We start from the raw sequence: 24,673 nt of genomic DNA, 5'->3' as shown, positions 1-24,673 counted from the left end.
AAGTAACTGCAAAGCAAACTCCAATCAAATTAAAGTATCTTTGATTTTGCGCAATATACTTTTTTGTTGGTAAAAAAACGGCCTACTTATAATAAAATGTTATGAAAAACTGCGAAAATATATTTATAATTTAATGAAAAAGAGAAAAATGTTTTTTGAAAAACACAAAATGACTGAAAAATTTTATTCTTAACATTTATGTTTTAAAATATTTAAAAAATTATCTTATTTACTTGCAAATTGCAAAAATATTAACGTTGAATCAAATAGTCTGGCAGATATGCATTTATTATGGAGTAGCTACGGTACTTGAAGCAAAGCTGCTCTTTACCTCACCTTACCTCGAAAGGACGGGATTCTCCTTATATTTTAAATTTATCATCTAGAGAATCCAGAGCATCATTCGCTTTCAATGAGATGCAATACTCCAACACCCAATTATATTAAGGTTAAGTAACATCCAACATACAACCAACCCTTTAATTACACGACCTTATGACCTAGTGTCGGGCCGAGATGCGAACCTCTCACCAACCCGACGACGAGCGGATGCGATAAGTGTTGAGCCACGGACTAAAATAAACTGACCTATAAGCCATTTCCTCTTCCTCTGTGAGACCCATCTTCTTCAGTCTTATCTTCTTTCTTCTCTCTTCCCTGAAAAGTAAAGTTAGTTAGGAACTTGTAGGGTTAGCCACTTACTTAGGCAGGTTCAAGTACAGGCTTTTTTTGAAGGGATGGTGGTGGGTAATTAATATTTTGGTGGGCATAAAAAGCAAAAAATATGCTCCAGCCTAAGGTAGAACCTTTAAATGGAGGGCCGGGTTGGGTTTTAGCAAACCACATTTAAATGTAAAATGAAAAAAATAACTGATTTGTAAAAACTAACGACTTTGAACTATAACTATAAAAAATTCAGGGTTTAGGCACTTTTAATTTTTTGGGGGGGAGGGGGATCACCCCTATATCCTCCCTCCTTGGATGTCCCTGATAGCGTCCTTACTTTACCTTTATTACTTTTTGTACTTTTTCTCAACATAATTTATCAAACAAAGTATCCAATTTTTACCTTGCTATTCTTCGTTGCTCCGCCACTAGCTTTTTGGCCGCTCTTTTCTCCTCCGTTTCTTTCTCTTCTGCCTCTAGAACTCGTAGCTGCTCATTTTTCTTTAATTCTTCAAGTCTAAAATAATAAAAATATTAATATTCAATATTCTTGTATGTAATTTTAGTTTTTAAAACTACTTTCTATTTTTATTTTTGATATGTCAGTTTGTTTGTCAGTCATTTTTAGATTAAAGTAAGGCAGTTCTTTTACAGTACTTTTTTTATGTACATATTTTTTAAATAGCTATTAGCAATCTTAAATCAAACTATTCAAAAGAACCTTTTTGTCTATTCAAACTAATCATCAATGGATTTATCATAACTTGAATCTTACACCATCCCCTGCCATAATAACAACGTAAATTCTATATCCATTTAACCATCATCCTTATAATGAAGTAACAGGATGTTTGTCTCTTTTTCTGAAGGATCTCGCTAACCGCTGAACCGATATGGTTCTTCTTACAAGGTAGCTTCTCATAGGTCCTAGAAATGTTTAAACTATTTTGAAGGAAGGTACCACCATCCTCCCAAGAGAAATCACCAAAAAACACGAAAATTTATGAAATATTTCCTAGAGTAGAAACATAAATAAAGAACAGCTGATCCTAGCATGAAATAGATAAATTATTTCTCAAATTACATATTTCAATTAAAAAATAATCCTCTAGGGGCGTACCGCTAGTTCTATATACCTTGCTTTCTTCTTTTCTTCCTCCATCTTATCCACCTCCTCCTTGATCAACTTCTCTCTCTCTCCCTTTCTCTTCTTGATGGTAGACTCAGCCAAATGTTTACTCTTGTCAAAATCAACCTGGGATTTAAAATGTTTCATTATAGTAAGGGGTTTTTATTAGATGGACTCAATGTCTGATGGCTCTGTCATAATAAATATTGTTCAAATAGAGTCCTTTCAATAACTACAATCGAATTAAGAAGAATAGTTTTGATATGTGTTTAGAAACTTCAAGTTTCTTTAAAGGTATAAGGAAGGGGATGTTAAGACTGTAAATTACGCTAGTAGTACTCAAAGTTTGACAACCACATTATATAAATCTTATTTGTTGGCCCAAAAACTTTGGTTTTTAGTATCGTAATTTAATTGGCTTGTTTCAAACTAGTAGTGGACAAACTTTTCAAATAATAATTTTTATTTAAAGAAGATGTAGTGTTAATGGTTTTGTTCATTATCATTATTGGGAATATATTCTAATTTATTCAGTCGATTGTCTTATCCTTTTAGATCCCTACTTGTATCATAATCAATACCTTGATATTAGCTGTCCAAGCTTTCGTTGAATCTCTGTCTTTAAAACAGAGTTTCATTCCTTTCAAGGCATTCATACACTTCACAAATCCAATGTACTCCTAGGATAAATAAATAGATGGATAAATATGAAATAAATAAAAAGGTATATAAAATGGAGTTTAATTGCATAAGTTATTTTTCTGCATAAAAGTGTATTTGGAAGATCTGGTAAAATCAACACAATGTTCTTGTTCTTATTTTTTTTAAGATAAGATAAGATAAGATTTTATTTCCTCTAAGGTGCATATAATTAGGGCGAGTTACTAATAAAAGTTTACAATTTTTGACTATTAGGTTTCTTCCTGAAAAAGATTGCATATTAATTAAGGTACTAGGTTTCTTCCTGAAAGAGATTGCAGGCAAGATAATAAATAAATTATTACATATTATAGTGCATAATTCTCAATATGGTTAATGAATAAATAAATAATCAAATTGTAATTTATTAGCAATTTTAAGGTTCTGCAGTACATTTACTATTTATGTACCTAGCTCAGGGTTGTAGTGAACTTCTCCTTCCCCGTTCACCTACATTTTACATTTTACTATACAATTAATATATAATTGAACACTGAGCAAGCTGTGAAGCGAGTGGATGGCTTAACCCCGGCCGGGGTTGTTGAACCGCAGTTCTTCGCGGCGCTTACCAAATCGTTTCAGAGCTTTAGAAAATAGTTGTAACAATTTGTTTAAGTTACATATATTGACATATATAAGACATATATAAGACTACTATACTACGGTATGCTGAATATACCATCTAACAATCGTTCCACTAGAATCCATACGGGGTTTCCAAAAATAAGACCAATACAATTAGGTTATCGGTGCCATGGAAGTTAGCCATGTTTTTATTCCCGTTATAAACTGCGACTCCCACCGCCCTAACGTTCCCGGATTAAATGATTATAAGAACTGAGTAATTTAAAATCCTGTGGGATTTTAATCCCACACTTCTTTGATACCTGCTATTTATTTCCGAACCGACACTTTATTCCTACATCCCTGATGGCGTTTATTAAATAAGAATAAATTTACATATTTGAGTTTTTCGTTGGGTAAAAACTTGAGGGCTTGATGGATTTTTAGCCATTTTTAAACATTGCAATAACAAGGATTACATATGTACGTTAGGCGCGCATATGTACCTAGTAAGTTAAGTAAAAATTAGGATAAAATTACCAAAAAATGAAATATAAAAAGCTTGTGAGTATATTTTAGAGAAAAACTGGTTTTATTTGACTTTTAATTAGACTGTATAGTGGCGACGTGCATTGGCATCCCAAATTACGAGTGTATTCAATATCGGCTAGGTTAGTTATAGAGTGGCTTTGCGGCTTTGAAATTAAATTCTTGTTTAAGTTTGATATTAAGAAAGTGTTTTTTTTGCTAGATTCAATTTAAGAAGGATAAAAAAATCATTTTTAGAAACACATCAGTTTACTAGCATTGTTCTTCAAGTGAAGGTCCTTTTGTAAGGATTAATAAGGCGTTAAGACGTTACGACGTTAAGACGTTAAGACTTAAGGAGAAAGGTTTTGACTGTGGTGAGGATTTGACAACAAGGACTGGACTAGAGGTAAAGAGGAAATAAAGAAAGAGATGGCAGGTTTGGTGCTCGAGTGGCTGCGCACCAGAGTTCTGACCGCGGCGGCCGGTCCTTGGAGTAACTTATCTGAGCGTTTAACAAACGCTTCTTTGTTGGCAGAGTTTTACCTCTGGGAGGTTCAGATTGAGGACGCTGTTTACCTCGAAATGGCTGGGATTTATGACGAGATAAATGAGCTGCGCTCATTTATTTTTGTCAGGCAACCCCGTAGCTTGACAGGCCACCTGTCCGGGCTGTGCTCTTTGCGGCGCACACAAGCCGCCGTCCCTATCGTCGAAGAACGGCTCCTGGTGTGCGCGGAAAGATGCGCTCAGACTCTTAGTGCGCGGCGTCGGTCACCTTACCTGCCAGAAGTTGTTGACGCTAATGAGGATTAAATGACTGAGTGATCTGATCTGAGGAGGAACTGACCGACGGTATGGCTGAGTGTGAATAGAGATAAAGAAGAGTGTGAGGAGAGAGAGTGAGCTATAGACTAAAGACTAATAGACTAAGTGATGGATTTAATTTAGGTTGAACACTGTAAATATTATCGTCTAATTTGTAGTGATGAGTGTATAATTGAAAAGAGAATTGGAATATGTATCAACCAATCGTTTGGATGTTTAGTTTGAGTCTGCCAGAGCCACCCTGCCCCGGCGCTTAATACCTTGTAACCGCAGCAACAATATTAAATAAATAAAAAGTGCTTGAAAAAAAAAAAAAAAAAGTTTGTTTTGTTTGTAAGAATTGTTAAAATAAAATAATCTCTCCAAATTAATGGATTAATTATTCATGTTATCAATCCTACTGTTGTTGCTGTTGTCAGTAACTTACATCGCTGTGTCCCAACCTCACACCTAAGCCAGTACCCAACGACTTAATAACGCCAATGCTACTCTATAATTAAGTTTCTGTGCGCTCAAATATAAGACTTTCCGGCCACGACAGAAAAAGATTAAAAATAAAATAATATTGTAGAAAAGATGACAATGGAATTGGTGAAATTGATGGTTGATGGAGAAAAAAAAGATTTTTGGTGATATTTGATGATATTTGATGAATATAATGAGTATGAATAAACATAATTAAATTTAAAAAGTTAGAATTTAAAAAGTTAGAATGCAGGAATTTGGTGAAGTTTTGTAGGAAGCACTATATACCCCCCCCCCCCCTAGCTACCCGGGTGAGAGTTCGGATCTTACAGATCCTATTTTTGGATTTTTGAGTATAAGACATAGATAAATAAAATATTAGAACACTTACCATTTGTAAAAAAGATTTTTTGTTTGTTATAGGTACCTACGTAAAATCAATTTGGTTAAGAAAGTAGGTGAAACATTTTCTATTGAATTCTTTTTCATTTACTATTTGCTTTATATTGTTGGGAAGACTGTTAAAAATTGTGGGAAAAGAATGAAGGGGTGAATTTAGTAAAAAAGTTCTGTTTGCTCCATTTGCATATGCAAAATTGTTTACATTTCTTGTATTGTACCTGTGGCGATCACGGGAGATTTCCCAGGTATTATTAAAAATTTCTGGCTGTAAGCCATGTAGGTACCTATACATAAATTTACAAACGTTGAATTTAATTAATAGATTAATGGGCAATATCCCATTACTTTTAAAATACTCTGCGGTGTGTGCTCTACTAGGTAAGTTTTCTATGATTCTTACTGCTGCCTTCTGTACTTTCAAAATTGGATCTAAAAGATAGGCTGGACAGGCTGTGAAGAGAAGGCAGCAGTATTCCACATTTGCCTTAATATAGCTGGAATATAAAATCTTTAAGTGTTTCTTATCGAGCAAGTGGCGCATGACGCGCATAGAATAAATAATTTTTGAAATTTTTGCATGTACTTTTTTAAGGTGATAAGAAAACTTTAATTTTGTATCCAGACTGATTCCTAAGTGCTTTACAAAACCCTCATTATTATCATCTACAAGGTTTAATTTTGTGATCTTTTCAGGGATGCTTTCACCTACGTTGTTCATGTCTATGAAGACATTAAATTCTGTTTTTAATTGAATTTCTTCAGGGGTAAGATTTTCTCTAGGGGAAGTAAAGACCATAACTTTGGTCTTGAGGGGATGGATTAAGAGTTCATTTGCGTTATACCAGGCGGTCAGCTTTGGGATGGTTGTTTTTGCAAGTTCAATCAATTCCGCTAATGAATTTCTTTCCATGAAGGTTAGGGCATCATCAGCGAAAAGATTAATGAAAACTTCTGGGCTACAATTTGCAAGGTCATTTATGAAAATTAAAAATAATATTGGGCCAAGAACTGACCCCTGTAATACGCCTATGATAATCTCTTCCAACGTAGATGAAAACAGCCCCTTAAAGTACACCTTTTGACGCCTATTACTATAATAAGAACGGAACCATTGTAGTGGTAATCCCCTTATCCCTGCATTCTTTAACTTTTCAAACAATAGATTTCTAGGGATCATGTCGAAACACTTCCGTATGTCCAAAAATATGGACATACAGGAATTGTTTCGACCTAGACACTGAGTGATCATATTTGAGAGGTCAAGGACATTATGGTAAGTTGAGATATTTTTCCTAAATCCAAACTGTCTGCAGTTAAAAAAGTTTTTTTCGTCCAAAAAATTTACCAAGCTATCGCATACGTATTTTTCCAGGGGCTTGCTTAGGTTATCAATCAATGATATACCACGATGGTTATCCATTTGATTGAGTGAACCTGATTTGTGGAGGACAAGAATTTTGCTTACCTTCATACCGTCAGGAAAGATGCCAGATTGGAGGGAAAGGTTATAGATGTGGCAAAGGGGGTGTGCGATAACATCCGCACAGCGGGAAATTAAGAACATGCTGACATCATTAATGTCTGTGGACCTTTTGGGCCTGATGTTTCTAATCAAGTTTATTACTTTGAAAGGGTAAAGGGGTTCAAAAAAGATTGAGTCTTGGATGGGGGGGGGTAAAAATTCTGCAAAGTTTTTTTCTGTTGTTGGGATCTCAGGTTTAAGGGAGGTTCCAATCTGGCTAAAATAGGAATTGAATTCGTTAGCGATAGCTTGGTCACCCTCAACTTTCCTATCCCCGACTTCTAAGTATGAACACTCAGCACCCTTTTGATCAAATCCTAGCATATCTTTTAAACAACGCCATAATTTTTTACTATCTCTGCCGCAGTTTCTTATACTTGACCTATAGTATTCTAGTTTTGCACGACGTACATTTCTATTATAAGAGTTTCTATAAGAGTTATACAACAGCTCACTTTCCCTTGTTCTTTCCCTAAGAAAATTGTCGTGGAGGGTGTGTTTGTGCTCCCTCATTCTCAAGAGGTACTCGTTCATGAAGGGCTGCTGGGGTTGGACCCTAGAATTTTTTTTGACCTTTACAATGGGGCATGAGGTGTTATATAACTCAAGAAACTTAGTTATGAAATTACTATAGGCAACGTTGACGTCATTTTGGTTAAGTACATTTGACCAATCGGTACTGAAAAGTGCGTCATTCAGTGAATTAATGTTATCATCGCCTAGCAATCTTTTTTCATAAGAATCAGGTTGTTTTGGTTTTTTGTTAGCATTAATTCTATACGCATTTATCAGCAACAAGTGGTCACTTATTTGTGATGTCAGGACACAAGACAACATAAGATTTGGAATAAAATTACCAACACCGAAAATGTCAATCAATGTTGAAGTGTTTTTTGTGATTCTGGTGGCCTTGGTAATCGTATTCAAAATGCCGTTGAAATTTAGCGACTCTAGCAGACGCATACTAGGGCTGTTGTTTTCATTAATCCTGAACAGGTCAAGATTAATGTCTCCAACAATAAAAAACGGTAGGTTGAGTGACATAATCCTATCCAATAATTCAAGGTAAATTTCAAAAAATTCATCAAGTTCAGCACTACTTTGATTAGGCGGTCTATAGGTATTCAACACCAAGAATTTAAATCCATTAAACGAACATTTGAGACAGATAGATTCACATATACGTTCTTTGAAAGAGATATTGTCAAACATTCTTACTACTTTATAATGTTTTTGCACGAGTAATCCCACCCCTCCCCCCCTTTGTGATTTTCTGAGGTTGACATGCCAGTTATAGCCATCGATATTATACACGTCAAAATTTGCATTGGAATTTGCCCAGAGCTCTTGACATGCAAGAACGCTGGGCCGTATTCCTTTGCAATTAAATTTGTCTATGCACGCCACCAATTCATCAAATTTAGAATTAATTGATTGACAGTTTAAGGAAAATAAAATTATCAGTTGTTCTCTAAAAGATTTTAATTTTGTTATTGCTTCATTTTCTGACATGTATTGACAGTTAATACCAAATTCTTCGTTAAATCCATCAAAATGCTGGCCATAAATAGGGTTTAGGAGGTCTAGTGTAGGGTTAAGATTTAAATTAGCAGGTACCTATTCATTTAATCCATTAGGGAGGCTTGTAGGGTACTGGTGTGGAGTCTAGGTTTATCGCAGGAGGATTAATACGTATATCATCCAGTGGGAACGACTGAAAAACAATATATATCAGCATACATAAAACATGAACATATTTACAATAGTAATAATAGTGAATTAGATAAAACATTTAGTTTGGAGGTGATGTGCCTCCGCTCTTTACTCTTTCCCCCCCCCCCCCGTGGTATATTAGCTAGATACAAAAATCTTTTGATCAATAATTTTTTATCTAAAAGTTGGCATAGGGGGTAGGTAGGTAAAATAGAGTTAAATTCTATACGTTTTTTATTCTTTGACAAGCGATGACAAGACAAGAAGGAAAAACAGCTCAGAATTAATTGTGGTACAACATAACATAACATATGCTGTGTTACATGGATTAAATTAGTAATTAATCAATAATAAGTGTTTTTTAAGGACAGTAAGTATTTGTTATCTGCTCAAAATACTATCTAATCATTTTATCTTACTGTCGTTAGTTTTCTTTGCAGTTCTTGCAGGCATAGATTTCAGTTGTGGTAGCGGCTGCAGTTTAGATGGGTCCGCTTCTGGCTCCTTGGCTGCTGGGCGGGCTGCTGTTGTGGCAGGGGCTGGAGCTGCTGCTACGTTGGATGCAGTTGCTGGAGCTGGAATCGGCTCGGCTGGGGCAGCTGCATTCTCATCCTCGGCCTCAGGGACATCGGCGGCTGCCGTGTCAGAGGTGGTGGCGGGCTCCAGGGGTGGGAACTCGTCCATGTTGGCAGCGTTGGGAGGAGGTTCAAAGCTATCCTCAAAATCATCCTCTGTGATGAGGGGATTGCAGAACTTTGAGTTGGGGAAGAATGATCCTCTGTCTGCATAGGGCACACTGTTGTATTTGATCAGGGGGGGCTCCGTTGATGTGCTGAACAGCTTCTCGGTGCCAGGTATTGGCTTAGTCATACCAATTAATGTGTCGGCAAATGGATTTAGCACTTTTTGCCATCTAGATCCGGACTTGATCTGAAAGGCCACAGTTTCCCCCATTATTTTCGTGCGGGAGATCAGCTTGGTTGAGTGCAAAAACGTCTGGACGCTTTTATTCAAGCGCGTCGCGTCATATTGCATTTTTATCATTCTACCTGGATAATAGGGTGCAGGGGACACACTCTGGTTGGCAGTCTTGTACTGGTTCATCTTAGCTGTGTATTCCTCGAGGACGGGGCGCTTGGAGATCATTACCACTTGGAGGTGGACGCGGGAATGAAACCTGAAGATGGCCTGGGGGACTTCCTTCTTCTTGGGATTGAACGGCAAATGATGTGCGTACTCGATGACGTCCCCCCAGTACTGGGGGACGAAATCGAGAAGGCCATTACGGTGGGCTATCTTCAGTGAGGGCAGAATGAGTGTGTTGTAGATCATGAGCATGGTGATCTTCTCACGGCTGTGTGGCGACTGGAAATTCGTCACCCTCAGGCTCCACGCCCTACTACGCTGCTCGCGGCAGGAATTCTGAAAGAAGGAATAGCGTTTAAAATTGTCATCGTTATTTGATTGAATTTCGAACTTACTCTGGAGGACCGCAATACTATCCTTTATCGCTTTTAGGGTTTCTGCCGATATTTGGGCATCCTTAAAATTGTCAATTTGTTCGAGAACAGAGATTTTATCACTAAGTTCGGAAAATTGTTTTTTTACCGCATCTATTTCTTTTTTGTGGCTAGAGATAGTGTTACAAACTTCCTCATGTCTTACCTTGGCTTTTTTGTTATCATATTCCTCGAATTTACTGTCGAAAATCACTTCCATTTTTTTCCAAAATTCAGGAGATGATTGTTCCGGCAACATTTTCAAGCGAGTGAAGCCGTGTGGCTAAGATGGAGGTGATTTTGAGTGCAGCTAGCCAATAGGGAGCGAGGAAATATTGATAACAGCCAATAGCGTGGTTTGTTGTGGACGCTACTTACTATCTAGCCAATGAGAGGGCGACACTGATTTGGCCCTCGTGTGATGTGGCCAAGTTTTAAAAATAGAAATAGATAAAGTACTGCGGATTTTTATTTCACTTGATTAGGCGATTTTTCACAAGGATAGTATAAAACGGTTTTACACCGGCGATTTTACCTAGACGGCGGTGTAAAATATGGTGCCAAAACTATATACGAGTTTGCCCATGGCTACCATATCTTCCCAGTACCAACACGCGGAGGGACCACGGACGTGGGGTAAAGGGGAAATTAGTAAAGAGCGGGGGGTGTGCTGTACAGACTAGTACACACACATGGGCTAGAGAGAGAGAGATGTTGTTCGCTCCACGCTCTGAACTAAACTAAACTTTTTAAACTTTTTTAAACATCAATTTCATCCATGATCCATCTTTCATTATTAATCCAAGAGAAGAAGTTATATACATCGATCTAGCCATTAATATTATTTTTCCACTAACAACCTTACCTTAAATTGAATATATGCTTGAAATATAAGATCCTCCCCAAAAGAAAAGGTTCTGATTCCAGAAACTTCAGAAGTCATCTTTTGCCTAATAAAGAAAACTAAATAAACAAATAGATAGATAGAAAGGTAGATACCGTATTAACGTAATGGGTGATAAAATAATGCCACCTCCCCTAGAACACTTATGCAATACTTATGACATTGTACTTTGGTCAGTAGTCCAAAAATGAGAAGAACAAGATAATTCGAACATACAAAAATTTGTTGCCAAAAATGTAAAAAATCAGCATGTTCAAAATTAGTCTCTTGGATAACGATTATAGAGTTACTATGCTTCCAAATCGTACCTAATAGGAATCATCGTGCAAAGTTTGAAATCGATAGAACAATTCTAAACTGTTTAAATTAACGAAAGAAGCTAACTGTCCCGGATGGACCGACCCTAATTATAGAAAAACATCGATTTTTCAATTACCTGTAAGGATCTAACATGGGGATATCAACAATTCTGATGTCACCAAACGTAGAAAATGCTTTCTTGAGAACAAATTCTGATGGTTTGTCAGGGACCTCCCCAGTCTTGTTCTAAATAGAAATTATTCATTATTCATTCTAAGAGAGTTATTCATAACGGGATCTAAAGGGAGAAGACAATGGCCAATAAATTAATGTATTTACACAATGATGATTAACAAAATTACTCCTTCTGTTGATTAACGTTGAAAAGTTTGCACATTAACAATTTAGAACCAACCAATAAAAATTCAATACAAATATTTTTAAGGCAACAAATAAGATATGACGGTTATAAAACTTTGGGTACAAGTGTAATTAACAATCCAATGTCCCCTCCCTCCCTGGCAAATATCATATTCCGACGATGTAATAGTTAATTTACATAAGTAAAATATTTAACCTGCATTTGAAGAAACCATTTGACCGGAAGATTTTCCAGGTGAATTGTGTCCGGCCGTTCTCCGGCCTTCATCTCGTTCATGTCCACGTTGTCCCGGAAAAATTCGTCCCAGTCGGCCCTTAATTGCATAGTTAATTTTATTGTAGCTGGATGTGTGTTTATCTGTCAGTCTGTCTGTTACATTTTTATAGAACGAACTGACCAATAAATGAGCTCCTTGTTAGCAAGCTAAATTGCCGACAAAGTTTCCCCTGTTAAAATATATCCATTCCCCGTCCCAATAACTCATGTCTTATAAAAACCTTAACAAATCTCAAAATAAAAAACAACGCAGTTATTAATAACTTTTCAAAATAGCACAAGGAAAGCTTCACTAAATATTCAAAATGTTTCACCTTGTAGGAAATGGAGTTTTCGACTCAGCTGCTCTTATCTTCAGTAACTCAGTAAATCCTTAAAAAGAAAAGGTATATTATGACAATTTGTAAATATATTGTAGGCGTAGCTTTACAATACTGGGCATACCGTCAGACAAACACATCATAGTTAAGAGTTGCTGCAAAAATGAAATCCAAACATTGAAAAAAAGCAAAATTTTCTAGTGCTCAGTGTAAAATGTTCTTTTAAAAAAATGATTTTATTAAAAGTATTCCTTAACTTAGACTTTATAAATGGTAATTTAATGAATAATATTTACCTGATAATTTAATAGTTCGCATGTCCAATTTTGCCAGAACATTTTCCATAGACGAATAATTCTCTATCTCAGCTTCAAATCTAAAATTATTCTTAGATTATATAATACTAGCGGCTTCGCCCCTAGCCTCTAGGGGCTTCGCCCTATATAGTTTTGGGAAGTCAACCCTCCTTAATAGAAATATTCAAAAAATTATTCTTTGTTTAATTACTCTGTGGTAAAATTAAACCCAGGTTGTGCGCTTTATGCATAAAAATTTTAATTTGTACAAATTAAACCCAGGTTGTTTGCTGTATACACAAAAATTTCAATTCGTAAAAATTAGACCTAGGTTGTTCGCATACACAAAAATTAAAATTAAAAAAAAAATATTTTGATTTTTTTTTTCGGGGGGGGGGGATTTATGGGGGCTTCGCCCCGCCCCATGTTGCAGTGGGGTTCCCCCACCCCAATTACTGGTTTTGGAAATTTTGGAAATGGGGATTTTTTTATTTTTGGGGGGGTTGGGGTGTCCCACCCCCCAAAAAAATAGCTTAAAACCACCAGAGGACCAGTAGGTATATTCCCAGAAGGGTAGAGCCCAATTTGATCAGCAGTTACTGAGATTTTACAAAAAATGTAAAAAAAAAAATTTTGGGGGTTGGATTTTTTTTATTTTTTGGGGGGTTGGGGGTGTCCCACCCCCCAAGAAAATAGCCTAAAACCACCACAGGACCAGTAGGTATATTCCCTGAAGAGTAGAATCCGATCGGTTCAGTGGTTACCGAGATCTTAAGGGACAGACAGACAGACGGACAGACAGACGGACAGACGGACAGACGGACAGACATCAAGCTACTTTGTATTATAGATATACCTATTACTATAATTTTAGTTGTTTATAGTGGCAATTCTACTGAATTACTACTTAAAAGTTCGGTCTGTATGTAGTCAGAGATTATAGGTAATAACGTTAAAAAAAAATTCTTAAAAACTTTTTTATCTAAAACTGGTATTATTTAGTTTACCACATTTTATGAACATATTGGTACTTTAATTGTCGTTGAAACACCTAATGAATGATTCATTCGATGACTCCTATATTTGCCTATTTTGTTTACCTAATATTTGTCACAAGTTACAAAAGTCAAAATTTTGAAAATAGAATTTGAAGGTAGAAAGATTATTGCAACGTTCATTCTCCAATCCCATGAAAACAAGCTTAACCAAACCATAACCCCTCAACCCTTAGAATACACAGACCCTAACTGGAAGTCATAAATGAGCAGGATTTCCCCTCTAATAAAAATGTCACGCGCCTGAAATAGCAGCAATTCCTAATGTTTTTATTTGAAACTATAACAAATCATACCTGACAAATTCCAGGGAGGACTTGGACACTTTAAAAACAGGAAAAGTAAATGGTCTGGCCATCTCCTTGATTTTCTCCATCACCTCCCAGTTGGAGATTTTACTGCCGGATTTGCGCAGCTGTGGCAGCTGAACCGAGATGTTTAACCTTGAATAGATTATAAATAGATTTTAAAATTTTAGTGACAATTTTGAAATGATTTAACTGAGAATGATAGAGACTATGAAAATTATATCATACTGCTGCCAGCTATTCATAAAACTTTGAATACTATTATCAAATTTTGTTTGGTAAATATAAACTAGAAGTGTCTATACTTTTCCACCAATAATTTTAAACTGCATAGGAGGTAATTTTGTTTTTCATAATTTGAGGTCTTATCCCTTATCCCATGGCTATGATAATTTGCTGGGAAGCTACCACCAACATTACCTGACTATGAACTTCAGGTACAGACCCTGAGGCCTGAATAAGTCCACATAATCCTAGCTACCACCAACATTACCTGGCTATGAACTTCAGGTACAGACCCTGAGGCCTGAACAAGTCCACATAATCCTAGCTACCACCAACATTACCTGTTGTTGTTGTTTTGGCTGCTCGTAGTCAGTTTCCGGTACGGGTTGTCATCAGTAGGGTGAGGGGGGGGGGCGTGGGCTTATGGTGGGGGCTCTGGAGGGGGGCGTTGGAGGGGAGGAAGGCTGGTGAAACTTGGATGAGAGGAGAGGAAGGCAGCTACATGGGTGGGATTTTTCCAGAGGTCCATAGGAGTAAGATTTGTAGGATTATTTGGGCATGAAAAGAGGTGCTGGACTCTTTCTGGGGTAGGATTAACAGGACAGGATGGGCAGTTGGGGGTAAGAGAAGCGTTGATGGAATGGAGGTAGCTTTGGAGTTTAGGACAATAGTTGGATCTTAATTGGGAGAGGATGGTTCTGTAGTGCCTGGGGAGTTGGATTTCGGAGGGGTTGATGACAGGGGGAGCTTGATTAAGGACAGGATTAGGGGGGTAAGAATTTATGGCTTGGGTGACAGCTGAGGTGTGGAGTCTGGAGATTGTGGATTTGTAGTTTGTGGGAAGGAGGGTGTTGTCGGGGGAAAGAAAAGGTTGGAGAGTAGGAAGGAACATGGATTGAAGGGTGGATTTTTTGGATCTAGGGCCAGGGGGGGTTGTGACGTTGTGGAAGGATGGGTGGGAGGGGCGGAGGGAGGAGGCCAGGTATTGGGAACAAAGAAGGGAAAGGTGGTTCCGTACTGGTAGGATTTTGGTTTCTTGGTGGAGGTGGCTGATGGGAGATTTTTTAGTGGAACCAGTACAGATGCGGAGGGCTTGGTTTTGGAGGACTTGGAGTTTGTCAATGTTGTTTTTGGAGGTGTTAGGGAACCAAACAGGACAGGCATAGGTGGTGATGGGGCGGAGGAGGGTGTTGTAGGTGGTGAGGAGAGTCTCCTTCTGGTGGCCCCATTTGGTGCCAGCCAGACATTTGAGGATTCTAAGGCGGGAGGAAATTTTTGAGGAAATGGTGGAGACATGGGAACTGAAATTGAAAAAGGTGTCAAAGGTAACTCCAAGGATTTTAGGGGTTTTTTTCAAGGGGAAGGGTGGAGCCGTTGATTTGGACTTGAGGATGGAGGTTGGATTGGTGCTTGCGGTCAGAAGTGAAGAGGGTGACAGTGGATTTGTTGGGAGCTATGGAGAGGCCGTTGGTGGAGGCCCAGTCAGCGATTGAGGAGAGGTGGGAGTTGATGGATTCAACTGACTGGGGGATGTTAGGGGAGGAGTGGAAGGAGTTAAGGTCGTCGGCATAGGAGGAGGTGTGGGCAGGGGGAATGTGGGGGGCATCTGCTATGTAGAAGTTGAAGAGGACAGGGGAGATAACAGAGCCTTGGGGGACGCCAGTGTGGACAATTTTAGGAGAGGCATTGGTGTTTTGATAGGAACAGAAAGCCATCCTGCCACGCAAGTAGCAGGACAGCCATCTAATGATGTTGGGATGAAGGTTGGAGGAGGAGATTTTTTGGAGAAGGAGGTGGATGGGAATGCAGTCAAATGCTTTGGAAAGGTCGATGGAGGCAACAGTTGTGCGGCTGGGGGGGAGGTTTTGATTGAAGCCATTGGCAATGGTGGTGGAAAGGTTGAGGAGGGAGGAGGTGGTGGAGTGGAGGGGTTTAAAGCCGTGTTGTGAGGGGTGGCTGGAGAGGGATTGTTTAAGGTAGGGAAGGAGTAGGCGTTCAAGGACTTTTGCTGCAGGACAGAGGAGGGAGATTGGGCGGTAGGAGGTGGAAAGGTCAGGGGGTTTACCAGGTTTGAGGAGGGCAATGATTTTGGATGGCTATGGGATTTAGGTACAGACCCTGAGGCCTGAACATTAACAGGTCCACACAATCCTAGCTACCAGCAACTTTACCTGGCTATGGGATTTAGGTACAGACCCTGAGGCCTGAACAAGTCCACACAATTCTAGCTACCAGCAACATTACCTGGCTATAGGCTTCAAGTACAGTCCCTGAGGCCTGAACAAGTCCACACAATCCTTCGTGTCCGAACATGGTTGGATCACAGACATTTCTACTGTCTGAAATCTAATATTTTTTTTTTTACATTTCTTCCTTCTACCCGTATTATTAAAATCAATATTTGACTCTTGAAACAATAGTAATTAAAATTATTGAGGTGAAAATATACAATTGTGTTAATTTGTTTGAAGCTAGGTAAATGTAACATTTTTGTAAATTATTTTATTTAAAGAGGGGAGATGGTCCACTTATCATTAGTTATGTAAGTGATTTAAACATATTTTACTTAGGTTTCTTCTTACATGGATTCGCATTTCCAATTTACTTTGTGTTTTTAAAAAATACAAAAAATAAGTAAAATAAGTCAACTCTTCTAAATAGTTCCATTACATATAAATAAGAAATAATAGTCTATTTAATATTAATCACTATCAGACATAAACTTTTTGTAAATCGCTCCATTAGCAAATTGTTCCTAATGTTAAAAATGGCTTTAATAGGTGGTTCTTACAAAATCGATTACATCTTTGGTTAACATTTTATTATTTTTCAATCCTTTACAGTGAAGCTCATTATACGTCCAAGAAAGATTTTCATATACAATTTAATCGTTCAAAAAACAATACGTAATCATCTTGAATTTGTTCTCATAAATATAATTTGTAATGCCCATAGAAGCCTTTACCACTTCAGCCGACGACAAGAACATGGTCATGGGAATCTACACATAAAAATTCAAACGTCTATCTTGCATAGTAGCTGGGTAATATCTATTTTTTTTTTACAAACGGACAGAATTATCCCTGTCAATATTATAGCTACTTTGATAAAATCCAAATTAAAAGCCACCATTCCTTAGCAATGACAAACTTTTTATTTAGGCTCTTTGGAACATAGCTATAAATATCCATTGTTGGTATGTTGACTCTTCGCATGATTACATCTTTTTCTGGAATTGTTATATGTTTCACCTGTGTCGTAGATTAGAACTTAAATGCTACCTTATTAAATGTATAAAGTTGTAAGGTTTTTTTTCTGAAGCTAAATATCTCAATATCCACTGAACCAATTGGGTTCTCTATTTTAGGTAAGTTTCACATAGGTCCTGTGATGGTTTTAGGCTATTTCATTTTAAGATTTTCAGATTCTAGTATTCTATTCATACACTAATCATCTACATGATAAAGAAGCTGCCGTTCTTAAAGATTGTAAAGAATAAATCCTAAAAGTGTCAGTGAGATTAGATAGTGTTGTAAAATAAAGTTCTTTCCTTGAGAGGTTTTTTGATATCATAGGTTACCATTGTAAAAATTTTGTCTGTTTCGTCATGGTAAATTCTGTATTTCATAATAAAGTCTGAGTAGAAGATTTTATACTAGTGGCTGCGCTGTTAGCTACTAGAGACATCATTTTGGACAGAAGATGTAAGGAGGGATAAAGTCCCAAACTTAAAATTTAGTTTTAATTTAATAATAAATTCGTTTAGATGGTTGAAACCATTTTGGGACACACAAGAAGTCTTGCTGAAATTAAGGAACTAAATCAGTACAGACAGACACTCACACGCAAACAACCTACTTCTTTTTATTACAAGGAAGCCACTGTTATAAAGAGGATGTTTTCCTGTTTGACTATTTTTATGTTTAGATCTGACAGCCACTGAACCAATTAGGTTTTTTACTTAAAGAAATTTTCATAAAAGTTCGGAGAAAGTTATAAAATATATTATAGGCGTATTAGTGTGTGTCCAAAAAGATCCCAAAAATGACTTGAAATGAAATATGTATAATTCCACTCAGCCTCTTAACCTTGATGGGATCCTTGTTAGAACGATATACGCCCCTATACCATGGGCGGCAAGCATTGAAAGAGCCCTAAAACAATAAAGAAAGATTATAATACTCAAGTGGCGCAGCAATAACATATAAATTTGAAATATAGGTTATATCATATGAAATTTTATAACTGTACATTGTATAGGTATAGGGGGAGATGTTTGGGACACTTTTTGTAACCAACTATAAAACTCAAAGGATCTTGACCAATAAAAAAGTGACAGCACTGAAATTTGGCATGTCAGTTGCTTTACTGAGGTACAATGTAGTATATAGACCTTAACAAAAAAATCACTTATATTTGCACTTGAAAACTATTTTGTTCGCGTTCCTTTGTGTTTTTTTGGTAGATACAAAAAGTATTTCATCCGCCTCCACCCTTTAATACAATAATAATCATAAATTAAACAAGAATAGTTTTCATGAAAACTGATGCCCTTTGGAAATTAAAAAAAGAAGATAATTGAAAAAACATACCTACGGACAGACAGACAAACGTTTTGGGGAACATCGTTTTAGATGTTCCAAATACCATACAAATGACTAGAAGGTATTGAATTTTTGTTTGAATTGGTGGGAGAAGTAAAACCTATATGCCCTTTTTTCAAAAAGGCATAAAAATTACCTACCCAACTAATTCTGACGTAGTAGATAATAAATTTCCCGTGACAGCTAAAGAGATAGTAGGTAGCCCTGTTTAATGTTAATTTATTTGTGTTATTATTTCATTTGGAAATTAGCGGCTGTGCCCCTATTAATAACCTGTAGCATATGATAATTATGGGTTGACAATAACGATATTCGACATTTAACTTGCAGTTCTGATGAAAACTTAGATTTTTAAGGATTCATAATTTATATTTATCACATGAGTAATGTATTTCGTGCAACTGTTCTGGTCTCTTTACTAGGGCAAAAAATACACATGATAGCTAGCCGGATAGACGTACAGACAAACACTAGCTATAGAGATGCCGCACAGTATTTCCAAAGCACAAATAAATTCCTATAAGTAGAGATCCATAAACAATTCCATAAGCTCCATAAACGTAACCTTTGCTAATGGCAAACTTATATATCAAGCGCATATGCTGAGGTACACCATCCTAAACAAAATATTATTTTTGTGATATATTTCTCCTAGTGTATAATTTACTTGGAAGTTGGCCCGTTAGTCTGTCGGTTATGCTATAGAGGGTGCTATATAATTATACTAGCGGCTTTGCCCCTAGCCTTTAGGTGCTTTGCCCCAAGAGGTTTGATCAAACCAATTTTTCGTATTTTAGATTTAAAAGAAAAATTTCTTTAGGGGGGGGGGGAGGGAATTTTTTTTTGAGGGGTAGTGGACCTTTTTTGGAAGAGTTGGGGGTGTCCCACCCCCCAAGAAAATAGTTATAAACCTTCCCGGGACCTATGAGAAACTACCCTGTAAAGGAGAAACCGATCAGTTCAGCGGTTAGCGAGATCCTTCGCTACAAACAAAGAGACAGACAAACAAACAGACAAAAAACGTTCTACTTTGTATTATAGATGCACTAGCGGCTACGCCCCTAGAAGCCTCTAGGGACACTCAATGTAGGAAGGGGAAAAGTCGTCCCATTTTAAATTTAAAGAGTAAAAAAAAATATTTTTTTTTTTGGGGGGGGGGGGGTGGGGGTGAAGACACCCTCCCTAAAAATAGTTTAAAACCTTCCCAGGACCTATAGGAAGCTTCACTGTAAAGGAGAACAATATCGGTTCAGCGGTTATCGAGATCCTTCGGGACAGACAAAAAAGCTTACTACTTTATATAATAGGATAAAGATTTGTGTTTTTTTTATTCTATCATTCTACCTCTCTGTGTTATATGACCACCGAAATAAAAAAAAACTGCTTACTAATTGTCTGTTTGTTCACGATAATTTAGTGTGCTTCGCTACTCATGGATGTTGTCATCCTTGTTCGTATGATAAAAAATTTGAAACAAATAACAAGGCCGCAAATCAAAAAAATGCAGCATTACCTCTGATTGATAATCTTTATTATAACCAGCACTCCGTGCTCTTTGGCTGTACAAACATTTACTAAAAAATAATCTATAGTAAAAATTTGCAAACAAGTTTTCAGGGGTGTATATTCTGCAAAAGATTCTTTTTGTCCCCGGTTGCAAAATATTCCATTCATTTCACCTACTAAGTAAATACATACATTTACCCTAAGTAGGGAGAAAAATGGAATAAATATTTTTGGATCTACTGCAGTTCACGGTAAAATATTGCTGGTAAGCAATATTTCCAAAAATCTATGAACTTTAAAGGCTGTTAGCTGACAAACAACTGAACGTACAGATCATGCCCGCACACTGTATTAAGCGGCATAAGAAGGCCTACAAATAATCTGGAATAGCCATAAATCAATAATGCATAATTATCTCGCAGTTCAGAGAAATGCGCAAAAAAGACATATTTTACGTGTTTTTTCTTCAGTAAAGCTTTCCCTGTGCATAATTGGATCTTGGCTATTCCAGATTATTTGTAGGCCTTCTTATGCCGCTTAAAATGGTGTGCGGGTATGATCTGTACATTCAGCCGTTTGGCAGCTATCAGCCTTTAAAACTAATAGATTTTTGGAAATATTGCTTACCAGCAATATTTTACCGTGAACTGCAGTAGATCCATAATTTTTAGTACTCTTTAATTTCTTCATTTAATTAACCCACTCACATACTTGTCGAGTTCCCCTCCCCCCCCCCAAAAAAAAAATTTAAAAATGGGATCCCATGCAGAATATACCCACTGAAAGTTTTAAAAGTAAAAGGGCAAAATACAGCTTCCCCAAGTAGAATTGATATTTGTTTTAAAAATCTCTTTATTTTTTATATTCCAGTGATTTAACCCCTTTCTTTCTTCAGATATTTATAAAACTCAGACTAGACACCAATTTTAAATGATATGTACCGTACAAAAAAGGGCCTTAAATTAACCTATACAAGGGCCGTGAATCAGCAAATTAATATTTGAAAATTTGGATATTTGTATCGCGTAAAACTTGTTTTGGGCTGTAACTAAAAGGAAGTGGATAGAATTGTTTGTCATAATCCCTGTCCCTCAGCCAATAATAAACTTAAGAGTATAATTTAATTACCTGTTTTCTAAATAAGATGGTGGATTCAGTCTGCTTTGAATATTATTTGTTCTTGTGACTGATAATATTGAAAACTTACAACTAAAGTTTGTCACATTATTGTTGGATAATCTCAATATTCTGGGTAACAACATATTTGTCTGAAAGTTGAATAAATTAGATTAGAAATAATGATAAAATTTTCTTAAATATATTAATATAATATGGGTAAGGTTATATAATTTTATCTATAAGGATATATACACAAAGTGAAGATACAACATTAAAGCATCTTTAATAATACAGCATTTCTAAGCCACACACATTAAGTGGAGATGGTGGGGAGGGGGTGGCGTAATAACTCCAAAATTTTAAGTTTTCTGGTAAATAACATAGAATTTACCCCCCCCCCCCCCTAAACAAATTTATCTCGAACCAATATATTCTTGGGAGGGAGTAATATTACCCCTTCTCCATAAGAAGCCTCTGAATTTTAAGTTCTGTAATTTATTGACATTTCTTGCACAAATGTTTAAATTTTGACCCCCCTCCCCCCTTAAATAAAAGGCTTGGAAATCCTTGTATTTTAATGATCCAACCAAGAAAGATGGTTAATCTCCAGGTGCATCATTGTCTGTGAAGCTCCTATATAATATTGTGATGTCCGTCAACAGTCTTCTACCAGACAAATCTTTTAAGCCAGAGTAAGGTTGTGAGTATAGAAGCTCCCCACCACGTCATCATATACTGAACATGATCATTTCTTAGGGATATCCTGAATTTTAAAATAGGGTTTACCAAATATATTAAGGCATATCTGCTTTATAACTTAGGCTATCATCCAATAAGTGTAGAACTTCTGAACAGTTTCTATTTTCGCAATCGATTAGCAGGCAGACCACAATAAGCATGCACGCAAAAATTCTAGATAATTTGCCACTACGTAGTTTAAACATTTTTTGAAGATATAATAAACCTCCTATTGTTTGCTAAATTTTCATTTAAAGTAATTTAAAAGAACTTCATGTTTACAAGTTTAGCTAGTTGTATATATTAATGGTAAAACCCTATTCCTTGTTTGTCCCCCTACGGGGCCACCTCGTTGTGCCGCATACAAACTTGAAGTTAAATCAAGATCAAGGAATACCTAAAATATACCAGGGATAGGTCAATGGACTAGAAATCCTTGAAATAATTCTTATTGTGTTAATGTCTGCTAGAAATTGTCTGGAAGAATTAGAATATAGAAGTAATTATCTGTAAGTTAATTTGCCTCTACATATCTATAATACAAAGTAGAATGATGTCTGTCCGTCCATCTGAAGCTTAAGATCTCGGTAACCACTGAACCGATCGGATTCTACTCTTCAGGGAATATACCTACTGGTCCTGTGGTGGTTTTACGCTATTTTCTTGGGGGGTGGGACACCCCCGACCCCCCCCCCCAAAAAAAAAATAAAAACTCCAATTTTTTTTGTAGGAGATATCATTGGTCATTTTTTTATACGAATTTCACCTTAACTTTTTTTTATCATCTCTTGGGGCAAAGCCCCTAGAGGCTAGGGGCGAAGCCGCTAGTTTGCTATAATGCATTAATTTTAAGTATGGTAATATTCATTAGGCAGCAAAACAAAGATAATGTTAATTTATGGTATTAACGTTTTTTCATCAAAACATAGCTTTACTTGAAAAAAAGATAAAATACCTGTTCTGTATTCAATTTGGAGGCTAAGGCAGCAATATCTCTTGAATACCAAGTATCTTTATCAACCTAAGAAAAAAGTATTTTCGGTGATTTTTTTTGTACCTACCTACAGATTTTTTTTAACCGATGCTTTAAAATAAATAAGGTTAATATTTACAAACATATTTGTTTTTATACCTTTTCCTATTTATATCACTAGCGGCTACGTCCCTAGAGAACTCTTGAGGAAGAAGGAGTTGAATTCGATAATCCAATTTTTGTTTTTTGACGGTAACCTCCCCCAAAATAGTTATAAACCTTTCCAGGACCTATGATAAGCTTCCCTGTAAAGAATAACCATGTCGGTTCAGCGGTTAGCGAGATCCTTCGGTACACACAGACAGACAAACTGAAAAAACTCCTGTTACTTTATTGTACAGATTGTCAATGAGTGAAAAATAAAAATTGAGACCTGATTTTTAGGAACCATTGCAAGAGTTTCTTCATCTGATCTTTTGACACCAACTAATTCAACTAATCCCTAAATAAAAATATTTTATTTAAAAATGGGTTTTAATGGAGATAATAAGAAAGTTATGATAATCAATTTTTAAAAATCTATATTTTACCTCAATTTGTCCTTCTTGGCGTGATTTGGGATCTAAGTGTGTTCTTGGAATCCAACCCCTGCAAAGAATCATTAAAGGGGCGTCGTAGCTCAGTGGTAACGCACTGAGTTACGGTGATGAGAGTTCGAGTTCTAGTCCCCATGTGGAAACTCGAATTTCTCAGTTGAATACATTCACACAACTTCCCCTGGTTGTGTAAGAAGGGGATTATTGAGTAAGTTTGGATACTTAATAGTCAAGTACATAATATCAGTACTACCCTTATCCCAAGCTCCTCTTCGGAGAGCGTCATTCATTACGGTGACTTAATTTGGGACACCTGCCATACTCGGCGAGGGTGAGGTAATAATGAGTAGCTCTCATGAGATAGCGGGTCAAGTCATAATGTGCTTGAACGTGGAGCTTGATAGCCCTAGTGGCTATACAAAAGTGTCTCAGCCTACTCCATGACTACTTAGGTCCAAACCCTAAGAGACTATGGCTAATCAAATCAATCAATCAAAGAATCATTAAAAACGCATGAACTTACTTGCAGCAAATTAGATTTATAAGTTTTTGTTGCTGGTTTGTTAAACATAAATTTAAATTTTAGATATATTGGATCTTAGTGCCTAACTTTTGAAAAGCAACCTTTGAGAACTTCATCAATATTTTCAAATACCATTTTTATTGAAAAAAGGGTAGATTTTTCCTATAAAAACTAAACAAAAATAATGTTAATACCTGTTTATTAGAATTCTGGGTCCATTTTCAACTTGAAATGGTGTTATTACATGATACCCAACCTAATAAAAAAAATTAAAAATACTTCTGTCGTTGCACATGACACTTTTATTTGAGTAGTAATATGTTTGAAATGTTAAGAACAACAAATTGTCAACATAAAAATGATTGATATTCACCTTTTCACCGGATGAAATTAATCCAAACCCCCTGGTACCACCCTCGTCACTTAACAATGACCTAAAATGTAATAAAATTAAAAAATCTTCCAAATAGAAAATAAGAAAGCAAACAATTTTCTAATAAGTTTTCCAATATTACTCTTATTTTATTTGAACA

General features: G+C 36.5%; 3 protein-coding genes across 3 annotated transcripts in view; all 3 read right to left on the bottom strand.

The window, feature by feature from the left end:
* Positions 1–16,433, bottom strand: part of LOC145331088 (uncharacterized) — a 33,788-nt gene extending 17,355 nt beyond the window's left edge. Inside the window, exons 1-11 of the mRNA XM_080175715.1 lie at positions 16,326–16,433; positions 13,845–13,991; positions 12,494–12,573; positions 12,192–12,249; positions 11,797–11,914; positions 11,356–11,465; positions 10,881–10,965; positions 2,377–2,475; positions 1,803–1,921; positions 1,070–1,183; positions 589–657 (exon numbers count right to left, since the gene is read on the bottom strand). Coding sequence (XP_080031841.1) covers positions 589–657; positions 1,070–1,183; positions 1,803–1,921; positions 2,377–2,475; positions 10,881–10,965; positions 11,356–11,465; positions 11,797–11,914; positions 12,192–12,249; positions 12,494–12,573; positions 13,845–13,991; positions 16,326–16,411 — 1,085 coding nt within the window. The 5' untranslated portion in view covers positions 16,412–16,433. The remainder of the gene's footprint in view (positions 1–588; positions 658–1,069; positions 1,184–1,802; positions 1,922–2,376; positions 2,476–10,880; positions 10,966–11,355; positions 11,466–11,796; positions 11,915–12,191; positions 12,250–12,493; positions 12,574–13,844; positions 13,992–16,325) is intronic.
* An 872-nt stretch (positions 16,434–17,305) lies between these two features.
* LOC145331096 (uncharacterized) lies at positions 17,306–21,454 on the bottom strand. The gene is made up of 6 exons (XM_080175726.1): positions 21,320–21,454; positions 20,199–20,259; positions 19,205–19,302; positions 18,826–18,891; positions 18,170–18,235; positions 17,306–17,698 (listed from the first exon to the last, which is right to left on the bottom strand). The coding sequence occupies exons 1-6, from the start codon at positions 21,451–21,453 to the stop codon at positions 17,602–17,604; spliced, it is 522 nt and encodes a 173-aa protein (XP_080031852.1). The 5' UTR covers position 21,454; the 3' UTR covers positions 17,306–17,601.
* Positions 21,455–24,673, bottom strand: part of Surf1 (surfeit locus protein 1) — a 27,532-nt gene continuing 24,313 nt past the window's right edge. Inside the window, exons 6-12 of the mRNA XM_080175723.1 lie at positions 24,514–24,574; positions 24,335–24,396; positions 23,612–23,669; positions 23,455–23,523; positions 23,004–23,069; positions 22,374–22,445; positions 21,455–22,075 (exon numbers count right to left, since the gene is read on the bottom strand). Of these exons, the coding sequence (XP_080031849.1) occupies positions 21,977–22,075; positions 22,374–22,445; positions 23,004–23,069; positions 23,455–23,523; positions 23,612–23,669; positions 24,335–24,396; positions 24,514–24,574 (487 nt within the window). The 3' untranslated portion in view covers positions 21,455–21,976. The remainder of the gene's footprint in view (positions 22,076–22,373; positions 22,446–23,003; positions 23,070–23,454; positions 23,524–23,611; positions 23,670–24,334; positions 24,397–24,513; positions 24,575–24,673) is intronic.

This window comes from Acartia tonsa, chromosome 11 (assembly GCF_053477335.1).
Source record: "Acartia tonsa isolate MP-2025a chromosome 11, ASM5347733v1, whole genome shotgun sequence".
NCBI classification, from domain to species: Eukaryota; Metazoa; Arthropoda; class Copepoda; order Calanoida; family Acartiidae; genus Acartia; species Acartia tonsa.
The sequence above is the reverse complement of the archived record's forward strand: the minus strand, read 5'-3'. Positions and strand labels throughout refer to the sequence as shown.

Bases quoted from the DNA above. Each gene is read 5' to 3' on its own strand.
- LOC145331096 (XM_080175726.1), bottom strand. From the start codon at position 21,453: ATGTTGTTACCCAGAATATTGAGATTATCCAACAATAATGTGACAAAC. The intron at 19,303-20,198 runs GTAATGCTGCAT...TATTTTGTTTAG, and splicing joins ATAAAGATTATCAATCAGAG to GATGGTGTACCTCAGCATAT. The intron at 18,236-18,825 runs GTAGGTAATTTT...TTATTGTTTTAG, and splicing joins ACTACGTCAGAATTAGTTGG to GGCTCTTTCAATGCTTGCCG.